Below are 24,491 nucleotides of genomic sequence, written 5' to 3' on the forward strand. Positions count from 1 at the left end.
AGAGTTGATCTATCCAAATTAGTATCAATTTTGGAAGGCTATTTATGTATTGCATGAATGCTGGTGTAAAACAAAACTTCGTTGGAGCTTCTCTTTTACGTTTTCCTTTGAAGACAGCTGGTGAGGTACACAAGCAGACTAGTCTTGTTACTTTATAATCAAAATCTTGCTTTTAAACCCAAAATGATACTTTGTAACTTGCCATACATCCTATTCACTAAATTTTGGCTGTATTAAAGTTCAAATTTTCCCCAAAGGATGGAGACTTGAAACTGTAAAGAGTATTCAAAAGACTATTGGACAGTGAATTTACCATTGACTTTGCAAAGCCCAAACAACTGAGATGCCCAGGACTCAAAGAACTTACAGATGGGTGTCACAAACCACTGCTGGCAAACTCTGAGAACTCTAGGGAACTGGAGAGGTGCCCGGAGACTAGAGCTGGGTAAATATTATCCAGTATCTTCTTTGTTTCTCAGTATGTTGGAGAATTTTATTTTGTTTTATTTTACTTTGTTATTAATTTTTTGCTAAGAACATTTAAGTTTTCTCTTAGCAAATTTCAGTTATACAATACAGTGTTAATAACTGTAGTCACAGTGTTATACATTAGACCCTCAGACCTTACTCATTTTATAGTTGAAAATGTTTTTACCCCTTTGCTAACCTCTTGCTATTTCCCCCACACTTTAGCTCCTGGCAACCACTTTTCTACTCTCTGTTTCTATAAATTTGACTGCTAAAAAAAATATTCCAAATATAAGTGATGTCATCTAGTATTTGTCTTCCTCTGTCTGGCTTATTTCACTTAGCATGATGCCATCAGGGTTCATCTGTGTTGTTGCAAATGGCAGGATTTCCTTCTTTCTCAGGACTGAATGATACTGCATTGAATAGAAATAATATCTATCATATCTCCTTAATCCATTCACCTATTGCCAGATGAATTGAAAAAGTTTCACCAGGTTCATTTGTCATTTCCCCATATTTGTTGAATTCACATTTTCGACCCATTATTGGTTGGCTGCTATGTTAGCACTATGTTCTGAAGACTAGGGATAAATGAGGCTTGAATCCCTAAACCATGCCCTAAAAGACTTTAATATAGATGAAGCTTGACATTTTTTTAAAAGTTTATAAATTGAGTAAAATATGAAATATGATGATGAACTAGGAGTGTGAGATTAGAGCAAAGGTTCTTGTCACTGGTTCCACATGAAAACTCACTGGAGGCTTTTGAAAAAACCAGAGATGCCTTATTCTCATTACCAGAACATTGAATTACCCAGTATAGGATGAAGGTCCAGCATATACATTAAAAAAAATTCTTCCTAGGTGATTCTGGTGTGTAACCCAGTGTTGTGGCCCAGTGGATTACGGCAATTAATTCTGCCTGTGAGCGTTCCAGAGCACAGCAGTGAGGAAGTTCTTGTTTGAACTGAATCTTTGAGGATGAATAGGAGTTTGATGTCAGAAGGTAATCTAAATAGAAGAGACAGAGCTTTCGAAGTCAAGAAGCCAGGCCAGGACCAGGTTGACCTGGGGATTTGTAAGGTTTCAGCCTGGTGGGAGCGTAAGGGCATCGTGCAGGTCTTGGGTGTGCAGGAAGAGAGGGCGGGGAGGGGAGCACACAGGGGTGGACAGCACGTGAGGGACTGGAGCTCGAGGTGAACTGAGGTTGGGTGGGTGTTAGGGACCCAGCATGGACTTTAAGGAGGAGACCTGGGCATAGCAGCAGCGGTGGAGAGGGACGAGACCACAGGCAGTGAGGACCACTGGGCTGGATTTGAGAGACATTTCTAAGGCAGAAGTCCCAGATTTTAACAACTGTGCATACTGTGTTATTTGTTAGTAATATCACTGCCGGGATTTTTTTGAGCTTTCAATTCTGTATTTTTTCCCCTCAAATAATAGAAAGCATTCCCTTGTATTCACATATCCCCAATTATTCTATCTTTTCTCTATACACCTAAGAAAGACTAAGTGTGAAAAAACAAACCCTATCACTGTGATAATAGAATGAGATTTTATATATATACTCACTTACGTGCATGTGTATTTTGTATTCGCATGTATGTTATTTTCCTTATTGTCTGCAGTCACCTTCCCCTGAGCACATGCCAAGAACCAGCCTGTGAGCTTTGTTAGCACAGCGCCAGGAGAGTCCTGTGAGCCCCGACTCTGTTCCATTCTGCTCTCGCAGTTGATATTTCTGAGTGCACGTGTCTGACGAGTGTAAATAAGGTGTCACATGCAGAGGAGTCCCCATTTCCACCTTTGCCATTCCTTCTCATGCTTGTGTTCCGGGGCGAACGCGCCATTTTAATCTCTTAATATTTTCTCGCTGGAATTTTGTGAAGAGAGCAGTGGTGAGTTCTCTGGTTTCCTAGGTGTAGAAACGGCTTTGCTTTTTTCCTCCTGGCAGAATTAAACGCGTTTGCAAATACCTTGAAAAGATGCCGGAATGAGAACAAGGAAGAGTCGGTGTTCAGCCAGCGGACAGAAGAGGCATCTGCGGCCCAATACTTCCAGGTCAGAGACGTTGCCCTAGGTGGAATCGAGTTGTTTCAAGGTGACACACACCCTTGAATATATGTGGGAGGGGTGGAAAAGAGAGTGCGGTGGTTTTTCAGAGTGTGATCCTCTGACCAGCCGCAGCAGCGGAATGCTGTCTGGGATCTTCGCTCTGTCACTCATCGAGTTGTCAGGACTTGGGCAACTTGCTGTGTCTTTCTGAGCCTCAGTTTGCTCAGACGAGGAACATGATTCATCAAATTTTTGAGGTGATGTAATTTGACTAGAGAATATACGTGAAACACTTAGCACGGTGCCTGGCCCAAAGAAAATGCTCCCAAATGCTAGCAGTTACAGTGATTGTCTTTCTTACTGACTGTCCGTGCTCATGGATTTACAAGCAGCACGTCACCCAGCTGGCTTTCCTTGCCAGGATTACCGCTGTCCCTGCCTTCTGCCCCACCCACCCTCACCTATGATTTATACCCAAGACCTGTATCTTTCTCTCTGGGCTGATGGGACTAATCAGGGTCCTCTCTTTTGGCCCTGGCCTTCTCTCTCTCATCTCTTTTATTCTTGATCTGTGCTCTCTCAGCCTCTGCTTCGGGAAGGGCCCCTGGGCACCAACCTAGATAAGATCTAGGCCTGAATCTATTGTATGGAACAACAGTCGAAAGTCTGGAATCTGCTTAGAGCTCTGGGCCTTACAGACAAGGCCAGTGTGGAGAGGTCCCCCGTTGCTCAGAGCCTCAGCTCCCCAGTGTGTTAGACCAAGCCTGCCTTGACCATGGGGGGCTGTAAGAGCCAGATGCTCTTGGAGGGACTGCCTCGTGGCTTGTTTACTCTCCCTCTCCTTCTCTTTCCCTTGCAGTTTTATGGCTGCCTTTCCCAGCAGCAGAACATGATGCAAGACTTTGTGAGAACAGCCACTTACCACAGAGCCGTCCTGCAGAACCATGTTGACTTTAGAGACAAGGTAATGCCGGTAGCAGGTTCTTAATTTCAAACAAACCATTTTAAGAACCTTGTCGAAAACTCGAATCAAAGTTATGTTTTGATAGAATTACCATATGACCCAGAGGTTCTGCTTCTAACTATATACCCCAAAATAATTAAAGGCAGGTAGTCAAACAACTATTTTTACATGAGTGTTCATAGCAGCAGTGTTCACAGTCGCCAAAAAGTGGAAGCCATCCAAATGCCCATCCACTAACGAATAGATAAACAAATCGTGGCCTATCTATACAATGGAATATTGTGAATATTATTTGTATTTCTGTTATTCATAAAAAGAAATGTAATGCTGATACCTGCTTCAGCGTGGATCAACCATGAAGACGTGCTCAATGAAAGAAGGCAGTTGTAAAAGCTCATATGATTCCATTTATATGAAACATCCAGGATAGAAATCTGTAGAGAGAAGGCAGACTGGTGGCTCCCAGGGGCTGGGGGAGTGGGTATATGGGTAGTGGCTGCTTAATGGATACAGGCTTGCCTTTGGGGGTGATGAAAATGTCTTGAAACTTGATAGAGGTAATGGTTGCCCAACATCGTGAATGTACCAAATATCACTGTATTGTGCACTTTAAGATGGTTAATGGTTAATTTTATGTTACATGAATTTTACCTCAATAAAGAAATTAAGCTTTGAGTGCCAGGAACTCAAGAGACCGAGTGCACTATGTGCCGGTGCCTAGAGCAGGTTAGGAGCTTTATTGCTGCATAATGAATAGCTCTTACTGTGTCACTTTACTTCATTTTTTTCATAGACTCCACAGGTGCCTGCATTTATTTCCTTCTCAAAATGGATCTAAATGATGAATGATTGCCAACCCACTGTACAAGTGCTGTCCGTTACTTTCCTACCTGTTAAACAGCCAAAGTGTTCAAAATACTACACAGCTCATGTCAGAGACAAGATGACTGGTCTGTGAATCAGCAGTCATGGGGTCTAGTTTCGTCTTTTCCCCCTAACAAGCTGTCTGATCTTAGGCAAAACACTAGATTGTCTGAGCCTTGCAGTCTGTTCCACTGCTGTAGTAATTGTAGATCTATGGCCTTTGAGATTTCCAGCATTGATTCCCCAGGAAGGATGTGGTGGATCATTGAAACAAGGATCTCCATCCCTGGGTCCACACCCGTTGGCAAAGTTGTGTAGCTGCTCCTTTCATCAAGAGAGAGTTTAATTTTATATCCCTTATCTCTGCACAATCCTTGTTGTTAGACTGTGATAGATAGAAAATGACAGATACGATGTTGTGTGAGTTTCAGAGCATAGGCCTTCATGAGCCTCATGTCTTCTGGGCTCATCCTTGTGGAACCCTGAGCCCACCAGACTGGGAAGAAGCCCACTAGCCCACTGGGGGTTGAGAGGCCACGTGGAGCTGGGTGAGGCCCTCTAGTCAACAGCTAGTGCCAACTGCCAGACTGACAAGTCTGGACCTTCCAGTCCACCCACCCCTCCAGCTGAATGCAGAAATGAGCAGTCCAGGCAAGACAAACACAGAAACTGCCCAACCCTCCCACAGAGGTGGGGAAATATTACATCGGTTCTAGGGTAAGCCACAAAATTTTGATGGGGTTTGTTATGCCGCAGTAGTTAATTGCAGTAGAGAGAAGATGCCTGAAAAAGTCATGATAAATAGACCCCCAGCCCGCAGTTGATTTGCTCATGGCTTGCTTTCTGCTGTCCTGTCCATTCTGCTCTTGGGCCCATGAGAGATTTTTTATTTTGGTGATTATATTTTTCAGTTCCAAAATTTCCATGTGGCTTTTCTTGACAGCCTGTATTTATTGACGGAAACTCTATTTTCCCCTTGATTTCATTAGCGTTCATGATTGCTGGTTGGAGCTTTTTTATAATAGCTTACTTAAAAGTTTATGTCAGATAATTCTGACATCTGTGTCACTGCTGTGTTCGCTTGAGTTGATTATCCCTTCCCAGAGAATTGATATTTTCCTGATTCTTCATATGCCAAGGAATTTTGGATTGTTTTCTGTACATTTTGAATTATCACGTTCTGAAACTTTGGGTCTTTTGCTTAAAGCCTATGGAGAATGTTGGTGTTTTTGTTTTCATATTCATTCAGCCTGGTAAGGTTCAGCTATGAGTTCCATGCCACTAGTTGATCTTCTAAGGGCGCTGGTTCCCATGTCAGTTCACTTTTCAAAGCTTTAGCAGTGCTGTGTGCATCTGTCCCATGTGCATGTCACCTGGTGGTGGGTCTGGCACCTAGGAGGAGTTCTGAGTTTTGATATGCTAAATAAGATTGGATCCATGTAAGTACAGTTTGAAGGTGAGCCCAGGAATTCATTTTTAAAAAACACTTGATGGGGTTTCTTGGCCCAGTTCCATCTTCTTGATGATCTCCCTGGTACTTTGTGGGACCACTTTTTAGACTGGCCAGAAAGCTCACTCTGCCACGCACTTCCTTGACTGAGCCTAGTTATCGGCCATTCAGAGAGAGACAAAAAGGAGGGGAAGAAGAAGAGGAGAAGGGAGAAGAGAGGAGAAGAACAAAGAAGAGGAAGAGAAAGACAGGATTTCCACATTCTCCTTGAGCATCAGGATTTCCCACTCCTGAAGCTGAAGCCGGACCGGAGGGTGTCTCCAGGAGCTCTCTTACCTGTTCCCTGGTGTCCATTTCTGGCGTGTTGGGTTCAGGCCATGGGTGAGGGCAAGGGGATATGATCAGTAGTATTTCAAATTCTGATCATCTTCCCCAGTCTGCCTGCTACTGTTTACTTTTCAGAGTCTTCACAAAGCTGTTCCATGTATTCTGTCCAGGTTTCATTCAGTGGGAGAGTCAAGGTGAAAGGGGCTTTCTTCATCTTTCCCAAAACTGGATGTTTTCAAAAGGCCAAACATAAGTTCTCTGGTGGGTGAAGGTAACAGTAAGAGACAAAGGTAAGACCAGAAATGGCCCTGTTTGACCAAAGGATCTCATATATCTAGAGGGGCCAGCACCCTTGCTTTGCCAGTGGGGCGTTTCTGGTTAATGACTTGGAAATTAACATTCCTGATGAGGAGGACAAGTTATATTATTGTTGGTGGGCAAGGTGAGGCTAGAGAGGGAAACTTGTTTGTTTTGACACCTCACCTGGTATTCCAGATTGTGGATAAGCAGTCTTACTGACCTTAGTCTTTTTTATTTTTTTGTTTGTTTTGGTGGGAGGGGAGGTAATTAGGTTTATTTAATTAATTTATTTGTTTTTTATTTTAACAGAGGTACTGGGGATTGAACCCAGGACCTCATGCATGCTAAGCATGCGCTCTACCACTGAGCTCTACCCTCCCCCACTGACCTGTGTCTTACAGGCTTCTTGCCAGTTAAAAAAAATTCAGCTCTCTATTGGTTGCTTCTCCCTGGTTTAAGGAGGTTTCCTGGAGGTAATACTTCTATTTGGGAGAACTTTTCTCCTTCTGAAGTTGCTTAATCTATAACCTGTTTTTAATTCTGGTTACACTCTCTACTCTCCAAACTACTAATCATACTAATAATGTTCATTTGATGGCTTTTTCACAGAATTTCACATAGATTATGTCACTTGACCATTTCATTTGTATGTCTTTTTATCTGTAAAAACAAAGAGTGGACCAGATCATCGCTAAGGTTACTCCCACCTCTAACCCTATTTGTTTCTATTAAATACCTTTTTCTTGCCAGCTTGCAATGGGTTTTTCTGCCAATGAAATAAAATAGGCATCCATCTGTTGGGGTTTATGAAGGTGATAATTAATCACATGACTGATAATTAATTATACCCCTCTCCCCCTGTGAGTTCTGAACCAATTTAGAAATAGACACAGATGTCAGGTAGAAGTCACAGTATCCGCTTTATTGTTGGTAATGCTGTTTGCAGAACAGAGTTTGGACCTGTGTCCAAATGAGGCTTCCTACTCCCTTTTTTCCCCTCGAACTAAACTTTTCCACTCACTTGTTTGCTTGCTGAACAGTGGGTCTCCCCAGACAAATTCAGAGTCTGCCCAGCAAGCTTCCAGATGGGGGACTCAAGAGTGCATGCTTGGGTAGGGGTTAGGCAGGCTGCCAGCGCTGTGCGCACTCAGACCATTTCCCAGTGTTACCAGTCAGGTGGGTCACCCCTAGTAGGAGGAAAAGGGGAGGGGGAGATGACCTCTCTTGCTTCCAGTACTGCCCATTCCTGAAAGTAAATATCCCCTCCGCTCTGAAAACTGGAAGAGTAAATTGTACCAGTTTTAGTGTCCCAGGAATCTCCTCAGCCCCAGACAAACCAGGATGGTTGGTCACCCTAACTCCAAATCTACCAAATCTGGCGCACATCCAAAATGTTTTAAAATCCTTATTTCTTTGCTTCATCAGCCTGAAGACCCTCCTAGAATAACTCCTGCGAATCCAAGGTGGATACCTTTTCTCTAAACTTGTGTATTCTTTCTCACTGAAACTGACTACCTGAAAGGGCATGGGTTTAGAATCAGTACCAATGGCTATTATTTATTGAGGAACTTCCTGTATGAAGTCACCATGCTAAGAGCTTTCCATACTCTGTTTCTGTCTTAGTTCAGGCTGCTTTAACAAAAATACCACAGACTGCATAAACAGCAAACACAGATTTCTCATAGTCTGAGATCTGTGTGCCTGTCTAGTGTGCCTGTAGAGTTGTGTCCGCTGAGAGTTCGTTTCCCGGCTTGTAGACAGCAGCCTTCTTGCTGTATCCTCACATGGCTAAGAGGGAGAGGAAGCAAGCGCTCCTCTGTCTCTTCCCCTCAGGGCACTAATCCCATCATGAGGGCTCCAACTTTGTGACCTAATTACCTCCAAAAGGCCATATCTTCATATGTCATCACATTGGGGATTGGGATTTCAACATAACAGATTTTTGAGAGCACAGACATTCCGTCTATAGCAGTTTCCTTTGATCTGCTTTCTTAGGTAAAGATTAATATTTTTGCCATTTTAGAGATGAAAGAACTGAGACCCAGGAATGTTGATAATTTATCTGATTTTATACAACTAGTAAATGAAAAGACCAGAATTTGAACCCAGTGAGTCTTGCTTTCGAGCCCATGGGAAGATTGGCTGTAATTGCCAAGAGATTTTTGTTTCTTGGGGCTTAAGGATCAAGTGAAAGCATTGTGGTTACTTAAACACCCCCATGTGCCTGTGAAGCAACATCACACCATGGTGTGTTCATGAGTTCTGGAGCCAGAGAGCTGAGTTCAAACTCCAGCCTGGCCACTTACTGGGCACCTGCCACAGACCTTTATTCTGTTTGCCTTGAGATCTTGAGCAGGTTATCTACTGTCTCTGGGCCTCAATTCCCTTCTCTGTAAGAGTAGCAGCTTCTTCCTAGAGTCCTTGCAAGGTCAAGAGGATGCAGTGCATACGAAGTGCTCAGTACATGGCCCAGAATATCAACACATTACATAGTAGCGAGTATTATTATTATTATTGATGGTCTTGGGATGATGCTGTAGTTTCCACTTATGCAATAATTTTATATCTTTCAAACCTTGCTCTTTCGTTCTGCCTCCTCCATGCAGTTTTAATGAAAATCCTTTCTTGGCCAGAGCACTGCTGGCTGAGAACTCCATTTGGAACCCATCCAGGAAACTGACCCTGCTGGAACCTACCCCATTCCCCTCCTTGGAGTTTCTGTTAATTGCCATCTGGCTATTTTTAGTTTCTCAGAGTGTGCACTGGGTACAAGCAGGGAAAGTCCATCCTGCTGAGGGTGTGGGGCTATGTGAGCTGTAGGGTTTTAATTTGGAAATGTTTTGACACTTTATTTGTCAGGGCACCAGTGGCTGGAAACTTGAGAGAGTGAGCAGGCGTCAAGAGCTTAGCATTATTTTTTTTAAATCAGCATTTTCACAGAGGAGAGAACTCCTGGTCTCAACAGCTGCCTAGTGCATCCAAACGTGAGGCTGGCTTAGGCAGAAGGGATTCAGGGAGTTGAAGGCTTAAAAGAAAACATAAATAACAACACCACACATTCAGAGCAACCTATTCAGATTTTCAGCTGATGCTCAGGTTTGGCAAGCCTGAGCTCCAGCCTCTTCCGGTGCGAGTTTTCTTTGGTGTGAGCTTATCGTCAGTTTGGTCAAAGGACCTTGAGTCCATCTCTGACCCTGCTCTGAAGTTCTCCAACTAAAGAACGCTACTACTACTGTATTTGGTTAGCCCGGTACACTAATGAGCCCCGTCCTTACTCAGGATGGGAAGACGGGCTGCAGCACGGGCCTGCCAAAGAGTTCTTTCCGCAAGGGTTAAACCAGCTCTTGCTGCCTTACATGTTTTTCACCTCTTTATCGTGGTGTGAAGCACATACAAAAGGCTGTGCACATTTCCTGTACGCAGCTTGATGAGTTTGGGGTAAATATACACCCATGTGGCCCTCACCAGAATCTAGGCCCTAACTATCATCAACTTTCCTTCTGCCCCGTTTTTTATAATAAAAATTATTATTTTGTGTTAACACTTAACATAAGATCCACTCTCTTGGCCATGTATAAAGTGTGCAGCCCAGTGTTGGTGAGCAGAGGCGCTGGGCCGTGCAGCAGACGTCTGGGAAGGCAGAATTACTCACCTGGCCTCGCTGAGACTGTGCTCCCTTGGACTACTACTTCCCTGTTTGCCTCTCTCTCCAGCCCCTGCAGCCACTGTTCTGCTCTCTGCTTCAACTCATTGGAGTTTGACTGTTTTAGAGACTTCAAATAAGTGAAATCATGCAGTATTTGTCCCTCGGTGTCTGGCTTATTACACTTAGCATTGTGTCCTCCAGGTTCATCCATGTTGTCAAATGTGGCAGCATCTCCTTTTTTAAGGCAGAATAATATTCCGTTGTATGTATATACCATGTTTTCTTTATCCTTTCTTCGAATCCCCCACTTCTCACCCCTGTGACAGCAGAATCTTCATTTCATCTGTGTAGGGAAGTGGGAAGAAAGGAGGTAACTCATGATTCCTGCTAGGTGCTTTACATATCCTGTCTCATTTAATCCTGGCATATTAGTCAGGGTGCTTAGCTGCCAGCATCAGAAACCAGCTCTACTAATTTAAGAAAAAAAGAAAAAAGAGAGAGAGAGAAAAACAGTTCCCTAAAAGGAGACAGGATCTTTGGAGAACTAGGGTTGGAGGCTACAAGACCAAAATAATTTCTAAAATCTTGCTGCAGAATTGATCTCAGGGAGACATAGGTGCAGCCAGACATAGACACCACCGCGTGCACAGCCTTCACCCAGTGCTACCCTTGAGTGTTGTCCTTAGAGCCTCCCTCTGCTAGAACCTGGTGGTAGCCACGACCTTACCAGAAGGGATTCTGTGCTTCCCTGAGACTTCACAATCTCAGCCTCTCATGCAAAGCGCATCTTAGCAGTAGAGCCTCAGCCATGCCTGTGCATTAGCTGTAAGTATGCTGGAAAAGAGCATCAGACACCTGCAGCTTCCTGAGTGGGAGGCTGGTGCGGGCTTAGAAGTAGGGCCTTCCCCAAAGCATAGGAAGGGAGTTTCAGATACTGCAGGGGACGAAAGAATGGTGAATGCCCACCACACCATATGACAAACAAATATAAGATACGTTTCTAGCCTAATAAGTACAGATGAAGGGACCAGATATGCATAACTAACTGACTTGCTGTAAGGTACCCAGCTACTAAGTGGTAGAGCTCAATGCAAACTCTGGTCTGCTGGTACTGCATGGTGATTTTGGGAGCAATATCCGTTCTTTATGTGTTCTAGGTTGGTATCAAACTATTTAGCTCTGATTTTTGGAATGTGTTTGGGGGTAGGATGTGATAGTGAGAAACAATCTCTGAGATACACTTTATATCTATAGATAGTTATAAAGTAAGTGTGTGTGTGTGTGTGTGTGTGTGTGTGTGTGTGTGTTTCCCTATGGCTTGGACTTTGGAGGCCGTTTCAGTGTCCTGGGGCTGCCATAACAAATTACCGCAAGCTAGGTAGCTTAGAACAACAGACATGTATTCTCTCATGGTTCTGGAGGTCAGAAGTCTAAGAGCAGGGTGTCAGCAGCACCATGCTCCTTCTGAAGGCTCGAGGGGAATATCCTTCCTTACCTCTCCCTAGCTTCTTATGGTTTCTGGCAGTCCTTGGTGTTCCTTGACTTGAAGATGCACTGCTCCAATCTCTTCTTTGTCATGTGCCTTTGTCCCCATGTGTCTGTGTCTCTGTGTTAATTTCTCGTTCCTGTTATAACACCAGTCATTTTGGATTTAGGGCTCACCCTAATCCAGTATGGCATTATCTTAACTTGATATATCTGTAAAAACCGTATTTCCAAATAAGATCACTTTCAAAGCTTCTGGGTAGGAGTGAATTTTGAAGGATGCTATTCAACCTAGTACAGTGGCCAAGATTCATACTAGGTCATATATCACAAGAACTCATCCCTGCGATTAATTCTCTGTAATACAGGTGAGGAGAAAAAGGCAGAAAATGGACCTTGGTCTTAGCTGATCTCTTCAACGCCTTAAGCCTTAAGGGGGCCTCCGTGTACTTCCTGAAAGCGAGTGAAGCAGATGGCATGTCTGGGCCAGGATTCTCCTGAGCTTGAATAGAATCTGCTCCTGAACGGGTATTGGAGAAAGATGCCAGAATGAGCAGAGGGAAAATGCTTTCATTCGGTATGAAAGCAAAGTGCAGCTTTCAAGGAGAGCCAAGAAGACTGAATAAACAATGATCACAGACTATTTCTTTAGGGCATTTAGGAAAGAGGGAGCTGAGTCTTTAATGCAGTAGATGGATTTTCTAGTCAAAATATCTGTGCTCCAAGTCCATCTCTGTACCTTTCAAGATGGTGACATGTGACCTTAATCGTTTTGAGGTTAATTTTAAAGTGGGCTAAGAACGCTTAACAGGCTCTGGCTATAAGAATTTAGTGAGCTCCTATACAGAGTCTCAGCTCAGCCTCAGAATGCTGCGGACATACAGGGGAATATGAGTTGGAAATCATCAGCACTCAAAGGATATGGCTTACCCACGCTGACTAGAGTCAACTAGATTATGCTGCTGTTAACAGTCAATCCTCAGACTTCAGCGGTTTTATGGAGTTTTATATCTTGCTCATTTAGTCCATTATGGGTCAGGCAAGGGCTGTATTTTGTCTCTTTCTCACTCTAGGATCCAGGTACAAGGAGCAGCCTCCATGGCAGACATGACCAGTTCCTGTTGCAGAGAGGAGAGTGTGCACAGCACACACCCAGTTCTTAAATCTTCCACCTGAAACTGACCCATGTTACTTCTGACCACATTACCTGGGCCAAGGCAAGTCATGCGGTCACTTGTCATTTCCAAAGGGCAAGAGAGTACAATTCTACCAGGTGCCCATAAGGAGAACCAGAAATATCTGGTCAGTGACACTAATGACTATTATACCAGATGCCACTTTTGCAAAATCATTAAAGAAGGGACAGATTGCTAAGTGGTAGCCTCAGTGCCTCAGCTGTGCATGGGAAGGAACTAGGAAACAGAGGTTTGAAAAATTATTTCACTGGTATGGTTTTACTGGCAGACTTGCTGTTTCCTTCTGCTTGATAGATTGCCTACCAACTAAAGGCAAGGCATTTTAGAAACATCCTAGGGTTAAATTTCTAAACCTTTGACATTCTCTCTAAGACAGTGCCGTGAAGGGCCACTGTGACCTTGCTCCAGGCTTATATAGCAGACTGTGCAACAGTAACTTCTGAAATAGATGTCTTTCTTTTAATACCTGCTTTCCAGGATAGGAATGTAAGTAGATAAAGAGGATAAAGTCAGCAAAAAGCAGATAAATTAGGCAAAACAATTAATAAGCAGCTCAAATTACTGTACTAGAACCTGGTCTTTTCCATCACTGAACCAGGAATTGGGCTTCAGAGAACTTAGAGTTTATGCCTATATCCTCTTTTTGCTTTTTTTCCCTAAATCTGAGGTATTGTCACAGTCACTCAACTTCAGAGTGATGGCTTAGGTTTAGAGTTTTGAAGTTCAGAAACACAGAAAAGATAGAAACACAGAAAAATGTCAATAAACACGTTGAATTTTGTGTAAACCACCACCACACCAAATGTGAGGGAGAATATTACCGAGCTGGCCACAGCTCTATGGAAAGCTGATTGCTCGGTGTCACAGGACGGCTTCAGAGAGGTCATGTGAAGCCACTCTATCTTCAGATAGTTCACTGAGGAGGAGAGCAGAATGACTTATCCGTTGGCTGCCATCTCCCGTTGGTCAGAGCGTGTCCCCACAGGGTACTAACTCCCCTGCTCTACAAGGCACACGTGCATGCCGACCAGGTGGCTGCTGTAGTGTTGGCTCCTTGCCTTAACACCACAGGGAAAGTGCAATTGAAGGCAAGGGGCCAAAGGCACGTGGCATGAGTGAGGTGAGGGCTGTTCTGTTGTTCCCAGGAGCAGCGAGAGAGCCTCTGCAGCAGACTCCTTAGGCAGTAGTGGCTGTAGCAGCAGCCGTGACTCAGCTCATTTTCAGAGACCAGCCCAAGCACTTTATAGGGCCATTCTCGCCAGCCAGCAAGCGGAGGTTCCATTTTGGCATGCTACAAAACTGAAGGCGTTGGAAACATCACCCAAACCAAGAATCTGGGAGTCAATCTAGACCTTTTTGTTTCCTTTCCAGTCTCCAAATCCTTTAGCTTCTACTAAGCCAATGTTTCTGTAACTTCTCTTCCTCTCTGTCCCAGAGCTCATTCTTTGCTCTCGTTCTTATTGTTTCCTTCCTGGAATATTGCAGATGCTTTCCAATTAGTTTCCTTCCTTGTACAGTTAAGATATCTTTGGCCTCAAGTAGGAGAAAAATCCCTATTCAAATTGGCTAAAGTGTTGGAGGTAGTATGAGTCTGAGATGTTTTAATCCCATTCATCTAAGCATCACATTTAAATTTAACTATGTCTAGGAAAGAAGCAGCATCTTTTCTATGTGTTTTAGAAGGGAGAAAATCTTCCCAGTCATCCCCAGCAGACTTCCCTTCAGGTCTCATTGACAGTGCATCACACGCACAAGCGTGAAAGTCATCAGTGGCAAGAGGAATGATGTGATTGTCGTAGACCAACCAGGATCCCCTCACTGGGCTTGGGGATGGCTAACCATGTGGAGGAGGATAAATGCTCAATAAAGTGAGGCTCCGACAAAGCAGGAAGGGGCTGATGTTGGTTAGGAACCGCCAGCATCTGCTTTGTTACCTCTGGCCTTGTGCCTGCCCATGCATGCCACCACGATGATGCTGTTGAAACATGACTATGAAATAATTCTTCCATTGAAAACTTTTTTGTGATCCTTCCTTGCTTCAGGGTCAAGCCAAAGCTCTTAGTCTTGTATACTAGACCACCTACAATCAAGCAGCAGCCTTTGCTCTTACCATGTCAGTATCTCAACCATGCCCCACTTGTGCGTCTAACACACACATGCTTCTCCTCCCAAACATGACTGGCTCTGTCATTCTTAGGTGCCTTTGTTCCTACTGCCCCCTCAGCCTGGAGCTCCTGCCTCTCCCTCCACTCACATGGTGCAACGTTGGCTTACCTCTCAATTTTCACTACTCAGGCCACCTGAGGGAAATCTTTCCAGACCCCTTGATAGACTATTCCTCCTTCATGCTTTCACTGTGCCAGTATATAATACTATCATTGCCCCTATAACACATTGTTGTACTTCCCCATTATTGTATTTCTTCCCTACGTATCTCTTTCTCCCTACCAGTCATGCTTTTTTCATCTTCGTATTCCCAGCACCTAGCAGTGTTTGGCACAGAGAGTAATAGGAGGTACTTAATAGATGTGTGATGAATGAATGATTGAGTGCCTAAGGGTTTAGAGCTGAGTGAGCTAGGCTGGGTCAGCTGGCAGCACATGAAGGGGGTTAATCATGAAGAGAGAAGCTAGGAGTGATCAACATCTTTGTATTTTCCACAATAATAGAGAAAAATAGTTGGAGAACTGGTGAAGGGGTGGCTAAAAGATTGGTGATGGGTTTATCTATCCTCTGACAGAAGACCAGGCAAAATGAAACAAGGGTGCTCATAAATATTAATTATTCATTATTTAAATATAGGCAACCCTTTTGTTGAAAGCAAGTTTCACTGCACAGCAGATGCAGAGTTCTGTCTTCTGAGGAGCTATCACTGCAGAATTCTTCTGCCATAGTGCAAGTGCTAATTATCTGAACAAGATTTAAGGCTCAGCTGCACAGTCCATAAAGGGATGTCTTCTGCAGCTCCTGAGATGATTTGGAACTCTTCTTCTCTGACAAAAGCTGTAGTAAGAGATGACGGACAGTAAAAGACTGTGCGGCTCTCATCCTGTTACTGCCTAAAACAGTCACAGTCAGCCTGTTAGTCAACAGTTTGGATGTTGACAGAGTTGGGTGCTGTCTATGGAGGTAGACAGCCCACGGCAGGTAACAGTGATGATAAAGTACATGACGATGTAAGAGAACGGGGTCCATGTAACTTGGAGTGGTTCACCGGTGTTTACTACAGATGTAATAAAATAATGTCTAGAAGAAAATAATGATGGCAGTGCAGATGGGAAGGACACAATTTAGGAGTATAAGGCATACAAAAATGACAGCTGGGGTATGGCAGTTCAGAGCAGCCGTTGATATGCTCAAGCAAACAAAGGAAGGATATATATATAATAACTAGCATAACTTGAGGAAATGATTGTGGGATAATCAGGACCTCAGTATTGAAAGACAACTGTAAAACTGCTGGGGTGGAAAGAAGGCTACATGTGACCAACATTACTGTAGCCTGAACAGCACAAAAAATAACTTAGAATTGAGGATGAAAGGAGTGGCCAAGAACACAGGATTTACATTAGATACGTTTGTTTTTATCTCTTCTCTGCCATTTATTAATTGTGTGGCTTCAGCTCCATATGATTCTCGGGCTCTTTATCTGCAACATGGAGAAAATAATAGTACCCATGTGATGTAGTTGTCATCACGCGTAAGTAAGGTGACGCCTACAAAGTACTAAACAAGCGTTGTACATAAGTGTAAAGATAACGGTGCATGTTTACTTTATTTTTACTCTGTTATTCAAGGGTAGTTTTGTTTCATGTTTTCATAAGGACCTGGGTATCCTTTGTTACTTTTAACCTAGTAAATCCAAATAAATAGCTTTGAACCCTCTTGGGGCTTTTTTAACCCTGTCCAAACATTTTGCAGGATTTCTTTGCCCAGGAAACCGTAAGAGCCTATAATTAAAAACATCTGTACAAGCAAAAGACCTTATCTTACTAATATTTTCTAAACTTAACTTACAAGTAAATTCACGGAACTTTTGGCCACTGTTTCAAGAACCAATTGTTGACTTTTCCCCATTGGTCCTGGCAGGGATTTCACACCACTTTCTGGTGCGGATAAACATTAATTATTCATTATTTAAATACAGGCAAGTTTAGTTGAAAGCAAGTTTCACTGCACAGCAGATGTTGAGTTCTGTCTACTTCATTGACTCACCTCTTAATAAGACTCACATAAGCCCCAAGTTAGCCATTTGTATAGTTGCTGTTTGTGTATCCAAGTGCAGCTGGGGAGGATTTCTCTCTCCAGAAAACACTGTATACCAGAGCTAACTGGATTGCAATGTAATAATAATATGGCAATGTCAGAAGGAAGTCATCCTTTGAAGGATGCTTAAGATTACTAAATTGAAGTGGATGTGTTATGCTAGTAGAAGGTGCTTTCTCAGGGAGCTAACAGATTTGCACCATGTCTTTTGGATCATGAATCTGTTCCCTGCCCGTGGTAGTGAGACACGTTTTTACTTTTTCAGTTTGTTTAACAAAGATTTAGTGAATGTTTTTGCCATGTGCCAGACCCTGTGCTGTATCAGGGATTCAGAAGTGAGCGAGAAATATGGAGGTCTCTCCCTTAATGAAGCTTACATTCCAGGGGAGGAAGCAGAAATTAATCAAATAACCCCTTATTGAATGAAAAATTGTAACTTTGATGAGTGTTATGAAGGAAGGATTTGAGGAGGTAATGATTAGAAGGCATACAGCTAGAGGACTTTACTTAGCCTGGGAGGGAAGCAAAGGTTAGGGAAGTCTTCCCTGATGAAGAGCTGTTTGAGATCTGAAGGGTGAGTTGGTGTATCAGCCAGGGTTCCTGCAGGAGGGAAGACACACCCAACAAGGTCTTTTGGAGAGTTAATTAATAGGACCATTTATGAAGATGTGGACAGAGTTAAGGGAACCAACACGGGATGGTGAAGTGCCCTGGCACTAACAAGAGTGGGGACCTGTTACCAACTCTGGGCCTAAAGAGGGAAGGGGAGGGGGTTACTGGAAACTGAGAGAAGAGTCATACCCTAAGAGATGGAACCCAGCAAGAGCTGTGGCTTTTGGTAGAGGTGGCACAACCAATCCACGAGACCCAGGAGGAAGGAAGCTAGGAGAGTAAATCATCTGACCTCACTGTCCTTACTCCCTCAGACCTCCTGTTGTCTCTTCTCTTGGCTGATCCCAACCAGAATCTAATGGTAAGGAAGCCCATTGTACATATAGGTCAGACTCCTGACAAAGAGCAGGATGGGGAAGAGTAGAGAATACATCTAGAGGAACAAATAAAGATCTAGCATAATGGACCTTGAGTAGGTAAAAAAAAAATTACCATAGACTACTATCATAGAGTGTGCATGATGTGGGGAGCACCCCAGGCAAAGGGAGCAGCATGTGCTAAGGCCCAGTAGCAGAAAGGAGCATGGAACGTTCCAAGAAGGCCTGTGTCACGGTTGCCTCTGAAAGGCTAAAGGGTGACCCAAGGGATGTGTTTGGATCATAGCCAAGGAGACAGAGTATGAAGTGTCAGGTTTGTGAGGTGACTTGGGGGCCAAGAAAAAAGCCAGGAAGCAGAAGATAAGGTTGGGTGAAACAGTTCAGGATATAAGCCTTGAATAAGGCCAGGATATCCTGAGCTCATCCTCTTTGGATGCTAGCTTTGTGATGCAGGAACACTCCCAGAGTCCAAATGGCTGGCAAAAGTCATAAAGCTTTTCCAGATATCTCTCACAGTGATGTTGAAATTGGGTGACTACCATATTGAGTTATCCCAGTTAGTCATTTAATTTGCAAATGTTTATGAACAGCTTTTATGTTTCCCACTTTGCTAGGTACTGAGAAATAAATGATGTGATTCTTGTCTTTGGGGAGCTCATAGGCTAAGACAGGAAGAAAAACATGTAAAGAAATACTTGCAGTATCCTGTAATAAGTGCTGTTGAAGAACTATGTACCCAGTGCCAGAGAGCCCAACCTAGACTGACTGGGAAAGTCAGGGAAAGTGCCCCTGAGATGTGATCCCTGAGCTGTGTCTTGAGTTTCCCAGGTAGAAAAGTGAGAGGAGGAAATTCATCCAAGGGCAATGTATTGGTCAGCATATGCCTCCTACTTAACACAGATAATCCCTAAATCTCAGTGGTTTAACAAAGTGAGATTCATTTTCTTGTTCATGCTATGTCCATTGAGTTCTGAGTGACTCTTCCTAAAGTGGTGACCCAGAGATTCGGGCTCTTTTCAACTCCAGTAGGTGGTTTCCAGTACCATTGCATAAGGAGCAGAGAGTGTGGAGAAGCTACCCTAGTTAACCATCTTGGCCCGGAAATGATACTTGTCACTCCCCCTCACATTCCATTGGACACAGTTGGTCACATGGCCATATATAGTTGCAGGGGGGCGGGGAAATGTCATCCTGGCTGGGCAGCGGCTTCCCAACAAGTCGCTGAGAGAACATGAACCTTTGGTAGGTAGGCTGTGAGCTGCCTCTAGTACAAGGGATTGCACACGAGGGAGCCTAGATCAGGGGACGGAAGAGTAGAATTACAGAAAAAGAGGCCAGGAAAGTCAGTCCTTGCTGGAGTGCCCAGGCCCAAAGACAACCCACCAAAGACATCAGGTTCTCCTCCTGGTGCATGGAGCCTTGGGATGTGTTTGCCCCAAGTGTGATGTGGTCTAGTTTATATGTCTTCACAGTCCACCCTCTCCTCTCATCTTTTCCTGCGCACAAAGGTGGTCATGATGGTGCAGAGAGCTGAGCACTGGGTGCTCATCCAGCACTGCCACTTACCAGCTGTATTACTTTGCCTGGAAACAGTCTCTCCAAGCCTGTTTCCTTCTCAATAAAACAGGGACATAACTATGTACTCTCTACTCCAGAGGGCCATGAGGATCAAATGTACAGTGTCCAGGGAGCATTCTTTAGAAACAGTAAACTACTTTACACGTAGGAGGGGATTTTATTACTCTCTTTTGCCTCTGTCCAAGGGGAGACACTTTTCCCTAGGACAAGAAAGTATAACTTAATGTCTGCCAGGGTCCTCAGACATCCCCGGTTCTGTAATGGTCTGTCAATGGTAGAATGAAAAATAGGCTCAATGTAATCTTCTGTGAGGACAAGAAAATGAGATTAGGAATAGCTCCAAGGCTTCCTGGGGTGCCAGATAAGAAGGTGTAACAGAATTATTTGCTTTAGTGTCCTCTCTTCTCCTAGTCTGGACGACCCCAGCCAGAAAGGGCTGAGGTAGTATATTTCCATTAGAGCCTAAATATTTGCTTTGACTGTTCATTTTTCACCAGAAAATTTATTCTCAGCCTTCCTCAGCTTTGTTTCCAACATTTCATGGCTTATGTAGACAAGGCAGAATGTCCCTCTTCTACAAGCTCCAGACTGAAAATTCTCTTCTTAACTTTTTAAACATACACATAAGCGGGAAACAGATGGCATTATCTGGATAATGCTTGCGAAAGGTCAGGTTCTTTTTCAAGGCCTATGCTCTGTTTTGAAATAGCCAAGTGAATAAAATTAGTCTGGCTGGAAATTAGTTATTGAAATAAAGTATTTGGAAAACTGCCTCAGGTGATAAGTTTTCACCTCTTCTCCAGGTGGGTCTGGATCTATCAAAACATCTTCCTTCCAAAAGGCGTAATTTGGCAAAAAGTCAGACCACACCAGGCTCCCTCCTGTTTTTTCTTTTTCTCTCTCTCCGCATTCCCTGTCTCTCTCCTAGTGGTAAAACATTTCTTTGGTTTTTAGTCTGCAGGATCAAGAGAACTGAAAAACACTGCTCTAAGATGTGCTTCATAGCATCCTAATAAGAGGCTAAGAGTTCCTGTCATGCATTTCTGGGCCACCTGTCACCAGAGCAAGCAGGTGCAATTTCTAGTGTGTCTTAATTTCATATCTGTAGTTTGGACTGAACATAGAATCTCAGGTGTTACATTTTTAATTGAAGAAGTCTCTGGAAATGTTCCTCTGATGCAGTGCATTTAGGTGGGAAGGGGAGCTATGGATTGCAGTCTCCAGCTTTACAGTCTCCACTCCCTAAACAGCAGTCGTGAGTGTTCTTGCCATAAACAAGGACCAGGTGATGAAGATGTGCTTCTTGGGGAGGATGAGGAGAAGTGAATAGCGGTATTTCTAAAATGATAGACATCCTGACAGCAACTTCCAGAGACTGGGTGACATTTTAAATTGATAATGCTCCTAATTACCCAAACCTTAGGAAGCCATGTGGAATACAGCCGCAGCTCTGGAGTTAATGTAAGTTAATGTACTGTGAACCCTTTACTAACAGCATGTTCTGTTAGAACAATGGCACCGTATCTGTGTCAGCACAGTGTGGGATTGTAATCAAAACACACACACACACACGCATGCACAACCTCTGATGTTTTCTGTTTTTTGGAAAAATTATCCTCCTATCAGTGGGAAAGAACTGTTCTAAATTTTCCTACAAAAAGTGATACTTTGTTTCTGTCAGTTGTTGCCTCTTGGTATTGCTGGGTTAAGATGTCAGATTCATAAAAATAAATTTAAGTCATCAGTGTGTGATTCTGTGGAACATGAGCTTGGAAGGCAGAAATATCCAGATTCAACTCTTATCTCCCCTTCTTACTGCTGGATGAACTTGAGCTCGTTCAGTGTCTCTTGTCATCTAACAAGTGGGCATAATAATGCTATCAACTCATATGTTTATTATGAAGATTTAGAGCCAAGCAAAACGCCTTGCTCAAAGCTAGTGCTAAAAGATGCTAAGAATAAAACGATGAGACGGCAATACAGGAATGTGAGATTTCAGTGCTCAGACTGAGCTTCAGACCTTGGCTTCCGCAGTGTTTGGGGGAAGAGGTCCAATCCATACCGTCCACCGCTTCCTCTCAGCATGCAGGCGCAGGTGCTGTGGGTCCCTTTGTGCCAGCAGGTGGTGCTTCTCTTTAGTCCCAGGGCTGAACACAGAGAATAGAAGAAAAGTTTCTGTAAATCCTGTCCACTGCCTTAATACCGTCCTACCCTGTATATAAACCTCCCCAGCTTTGTGGAGAGGCCTAGAAAAAAAGTACATACCTCATTTTTGGATTTTAAAAGACTTTAATTTTTTCTGAATATATACACACATATACATATATATTATAAAAATTATTTGAGATAGTTTTCATTTTGTTCATGCTGACAGATAGGGTAAGCAAATTCATTCATGACACCATACTTTTCTTGGCCCTAAACATCCTAAAAGCAATCCATGTTATAAAGAAACTAGTAGTAATAGCAACAATTTGAAAAACACCAATTCTGTGCCAAGTGCTTTGTGTACACTTCTTATTAATCCCTACAGCAGTCCTTAAAAAGTGGATATTATTAACCCCATTTAGCATATGAGAAAAAGGAGTCTCACAGAGATGCATAACTTGGCCACGGTAAGACCACTTGTAAAAATCAAAGCTAATGCTTTAAGTAAATCTGATCTCTGTGCTCAGAGATGGCATAGTGCCAACAGCTAAGCTCCTATTTGTGTTCTCACCCCTTTTTGTTCTTCTCCTTTCCTTCCAGGTTGTTCTAGATGTTGGTTGTGGATCAGGAATACTGTCGTTTTTTGCTGTGCAGGCCGGAGCTCGGAGAGTCTATGCAGTTGAAGCCAGTTCAGTAGCACAGTACGCTGAGGTGAGTGGTTGTATTGTTACAGCAGCTACTCACTGGGCCTTCAGGAAACTTCAGGGACTGAGTGATGGGCTCTTCCAGGCAGGTCATTTAGAAGAATTCTTTGTACCAGTCTGATTTTTTCCCCCTGTTGGGAGGTTACTGCTGGAAGAGCCCGCCTTCACTGTAGTAATTGACATGAAAACAATAATCTTGAAAACTTCGTGGTACTGAAAATATAACAACACCTTGTTCCTCCCTATCCACTGGGTGGCAAGTGGGCCTAGGGTATCAGGGGTAAAGAATGTTTTTTTATCTTTAATGATCTACCAAGCTGAGGAGTCAGACTTCCCTGGAGCTAGGTTTATTTATTTGTTTTTTTCAAAGTGCTGTACTGACAGTAGATGCACCACTCACTTAAATTTTACTGTTGCTTGAAGGGGTGCTTGCTGCATGGTTGTAGCTGGAGCACAGACAGATGTCTGTGTTTCAAGGAGCTTTTTCAGATTTCAGGTTCTGATTGGAGGACAAGGGGATGCTTTGTATTAAATATAGTGCTCGATTATCATTATAAAATGTATACCAAAAAAATGAGAATAAGGCACAGTCAAGAATTAGCTAATAATAGTTCAGTAGTATTGGGTATAATAATAACCCAGTCAGGCTGCAGAGTTGGATGTGATGTGTGTGTGCACACGCCTGAGCAGGGTGTGTCCTTCACACCTGGAGGAGGCCTGCATTTTAATGAGGGGAAGAATGGCAGACAGGAAAGCTTGGCTCCTGCTTCTGATGAAGATCATGAAACTCTCCTCCGTCCTGGGACAGGGCATAGCTCTGAGTGATGGTTGGTTTGGACTGAATGATGAAGAAGGGACCAGAGACAAATAGACCATGTTTGGAAGGAAAGACTGCCAGAGTCTCATGGCTGGCAAGTTGTGGCACTTGCTTCTCTTCTTCCAACAAGTCTTGGATGAAATATTTTTGATCATCTGCTTATTCACCAATTCTTAAGAGTCATTTTTACTAAATATTGGCCATACACTAAAGAATACTTGCACAATGTGTGCAGTGTCAAGAGTGACAGCACAATGAATGTGTGTGCGCTCCCTCTTTTAAGAAATAGGCCTTTAGCATTTGCACTGAAGGTCCACATGTCTTGCCTGACCATTTCTCTCTTCTGCCCTAAACAGAGATAATAGCCACTTTCTTGTATTTTTGTGTATCATTTCGTTACTGTTCTTTATAGTTTTACCACCTGTGTTTCTGTCCCTAAAAACAAATCCTTCATGAACTTTCTACCAGTGGAGTCATAATGTATGTATTCTGTAATTTGCTTTTTTTCCCAACATGATGTTCCTGAGTGTCAGTTTGTTGATGCACACAGCTGTTGTTTATTCCTCTTTCATGGTGGATAGTGTTCTGTTATGAAATGCATCAAGTTGTCAGTCCACTGTGCTGTCGGCTGACTTTGCATGGCTTCCATCATAAAAGTATTGTTATGAACACACTCCGCACTGCATCTGTGCTGGAGCTTCTCAATATACACCCAACAGTAGAATTGTTGGGTCATAGGGTGTGTATACCTTCAACTCTACTCTCTGATGCCACATTATGTTCCAAAGTGGTTTTTCCAGTGTTCACTCCCTTCAGCAGGAAACGAGAGTGCCATTGTTCTACAGCTTTGTCAGCACTTGATATTGTCAGGCTTTGGAATTTTTGCCAGTCTGGTGTTTATGACATATCCGTGGTTTTAATTTGTATTTTCCACTCACTAATGACTTGAGCATCTTTGCACAGTGTTTGACCATTTGTGCTTTCTTATCTGTGGAACTGCCTGTTCCAGTTTTTTGATGATTTTTCTTTTGAATTGTTTTACTAATTCAAATTCGTTTGTAGGAATGATTCCTATATTCTGGATATTAATCCTATTTAGTTATATATGTGAAAAATATCTTCTGGTTTTTCCCTCACCTTTTTTCTTTGTGGAATTCTAAACAAAATTGAAATATGGAATTGTAAATAAGCAAAGAGAAAAGGAGAATATAAATGTATAGAGAGAACTCAT

The 24,491-nt window shown here is 43.1% G+C and overlaps 1 protein-coding gene across 2 annotated transcripts in view; it reads left to right on the forward strand.

Annotated features, from left to right (window-relative positions):
• The window catches only part of LOC105100277 (histone-arginine methyltransferase CARM1), a 242,656-nt gene that overhangs the window by 133,485 nt on the left and 84,680 nt on the right, over positions 1-24,491 (forward strand). For both annotated transcript variants that reach the window (XM_031449785.2, XM_031449786.2), the window contains exons 3-5: positions 2,426-2,532; positions 3,386-3,490; positions 22,340-22,450. In XM_031449785.2, the coding sequence (XP_031305645.1) occupies positions 2,426-2,532; positions 3,386-3,490; positions 22,340-22,450 (323 nt within the window). The remainder of the gene's footprint in view (positions 1-2,425; positions 2,533-3,385; positions 3,491-22,339; positions 22,451-24,491) is intronic.

Source organism: Camelus dromedarius, chromosome 10, assembly GCF_036321535.1.
Source record: "Camelus dromedarius isolate mCamDro1 chromosome 10, mCamDro1.pat, whole genome shotgun sequence".
In the NCBI taxonomy this organism is placed as follows: Eukaryota; Metazoa; Chordata; class Mammalia; order Artiodactyla; family Camelidae; genus Camelus; species Camelus dromedarius.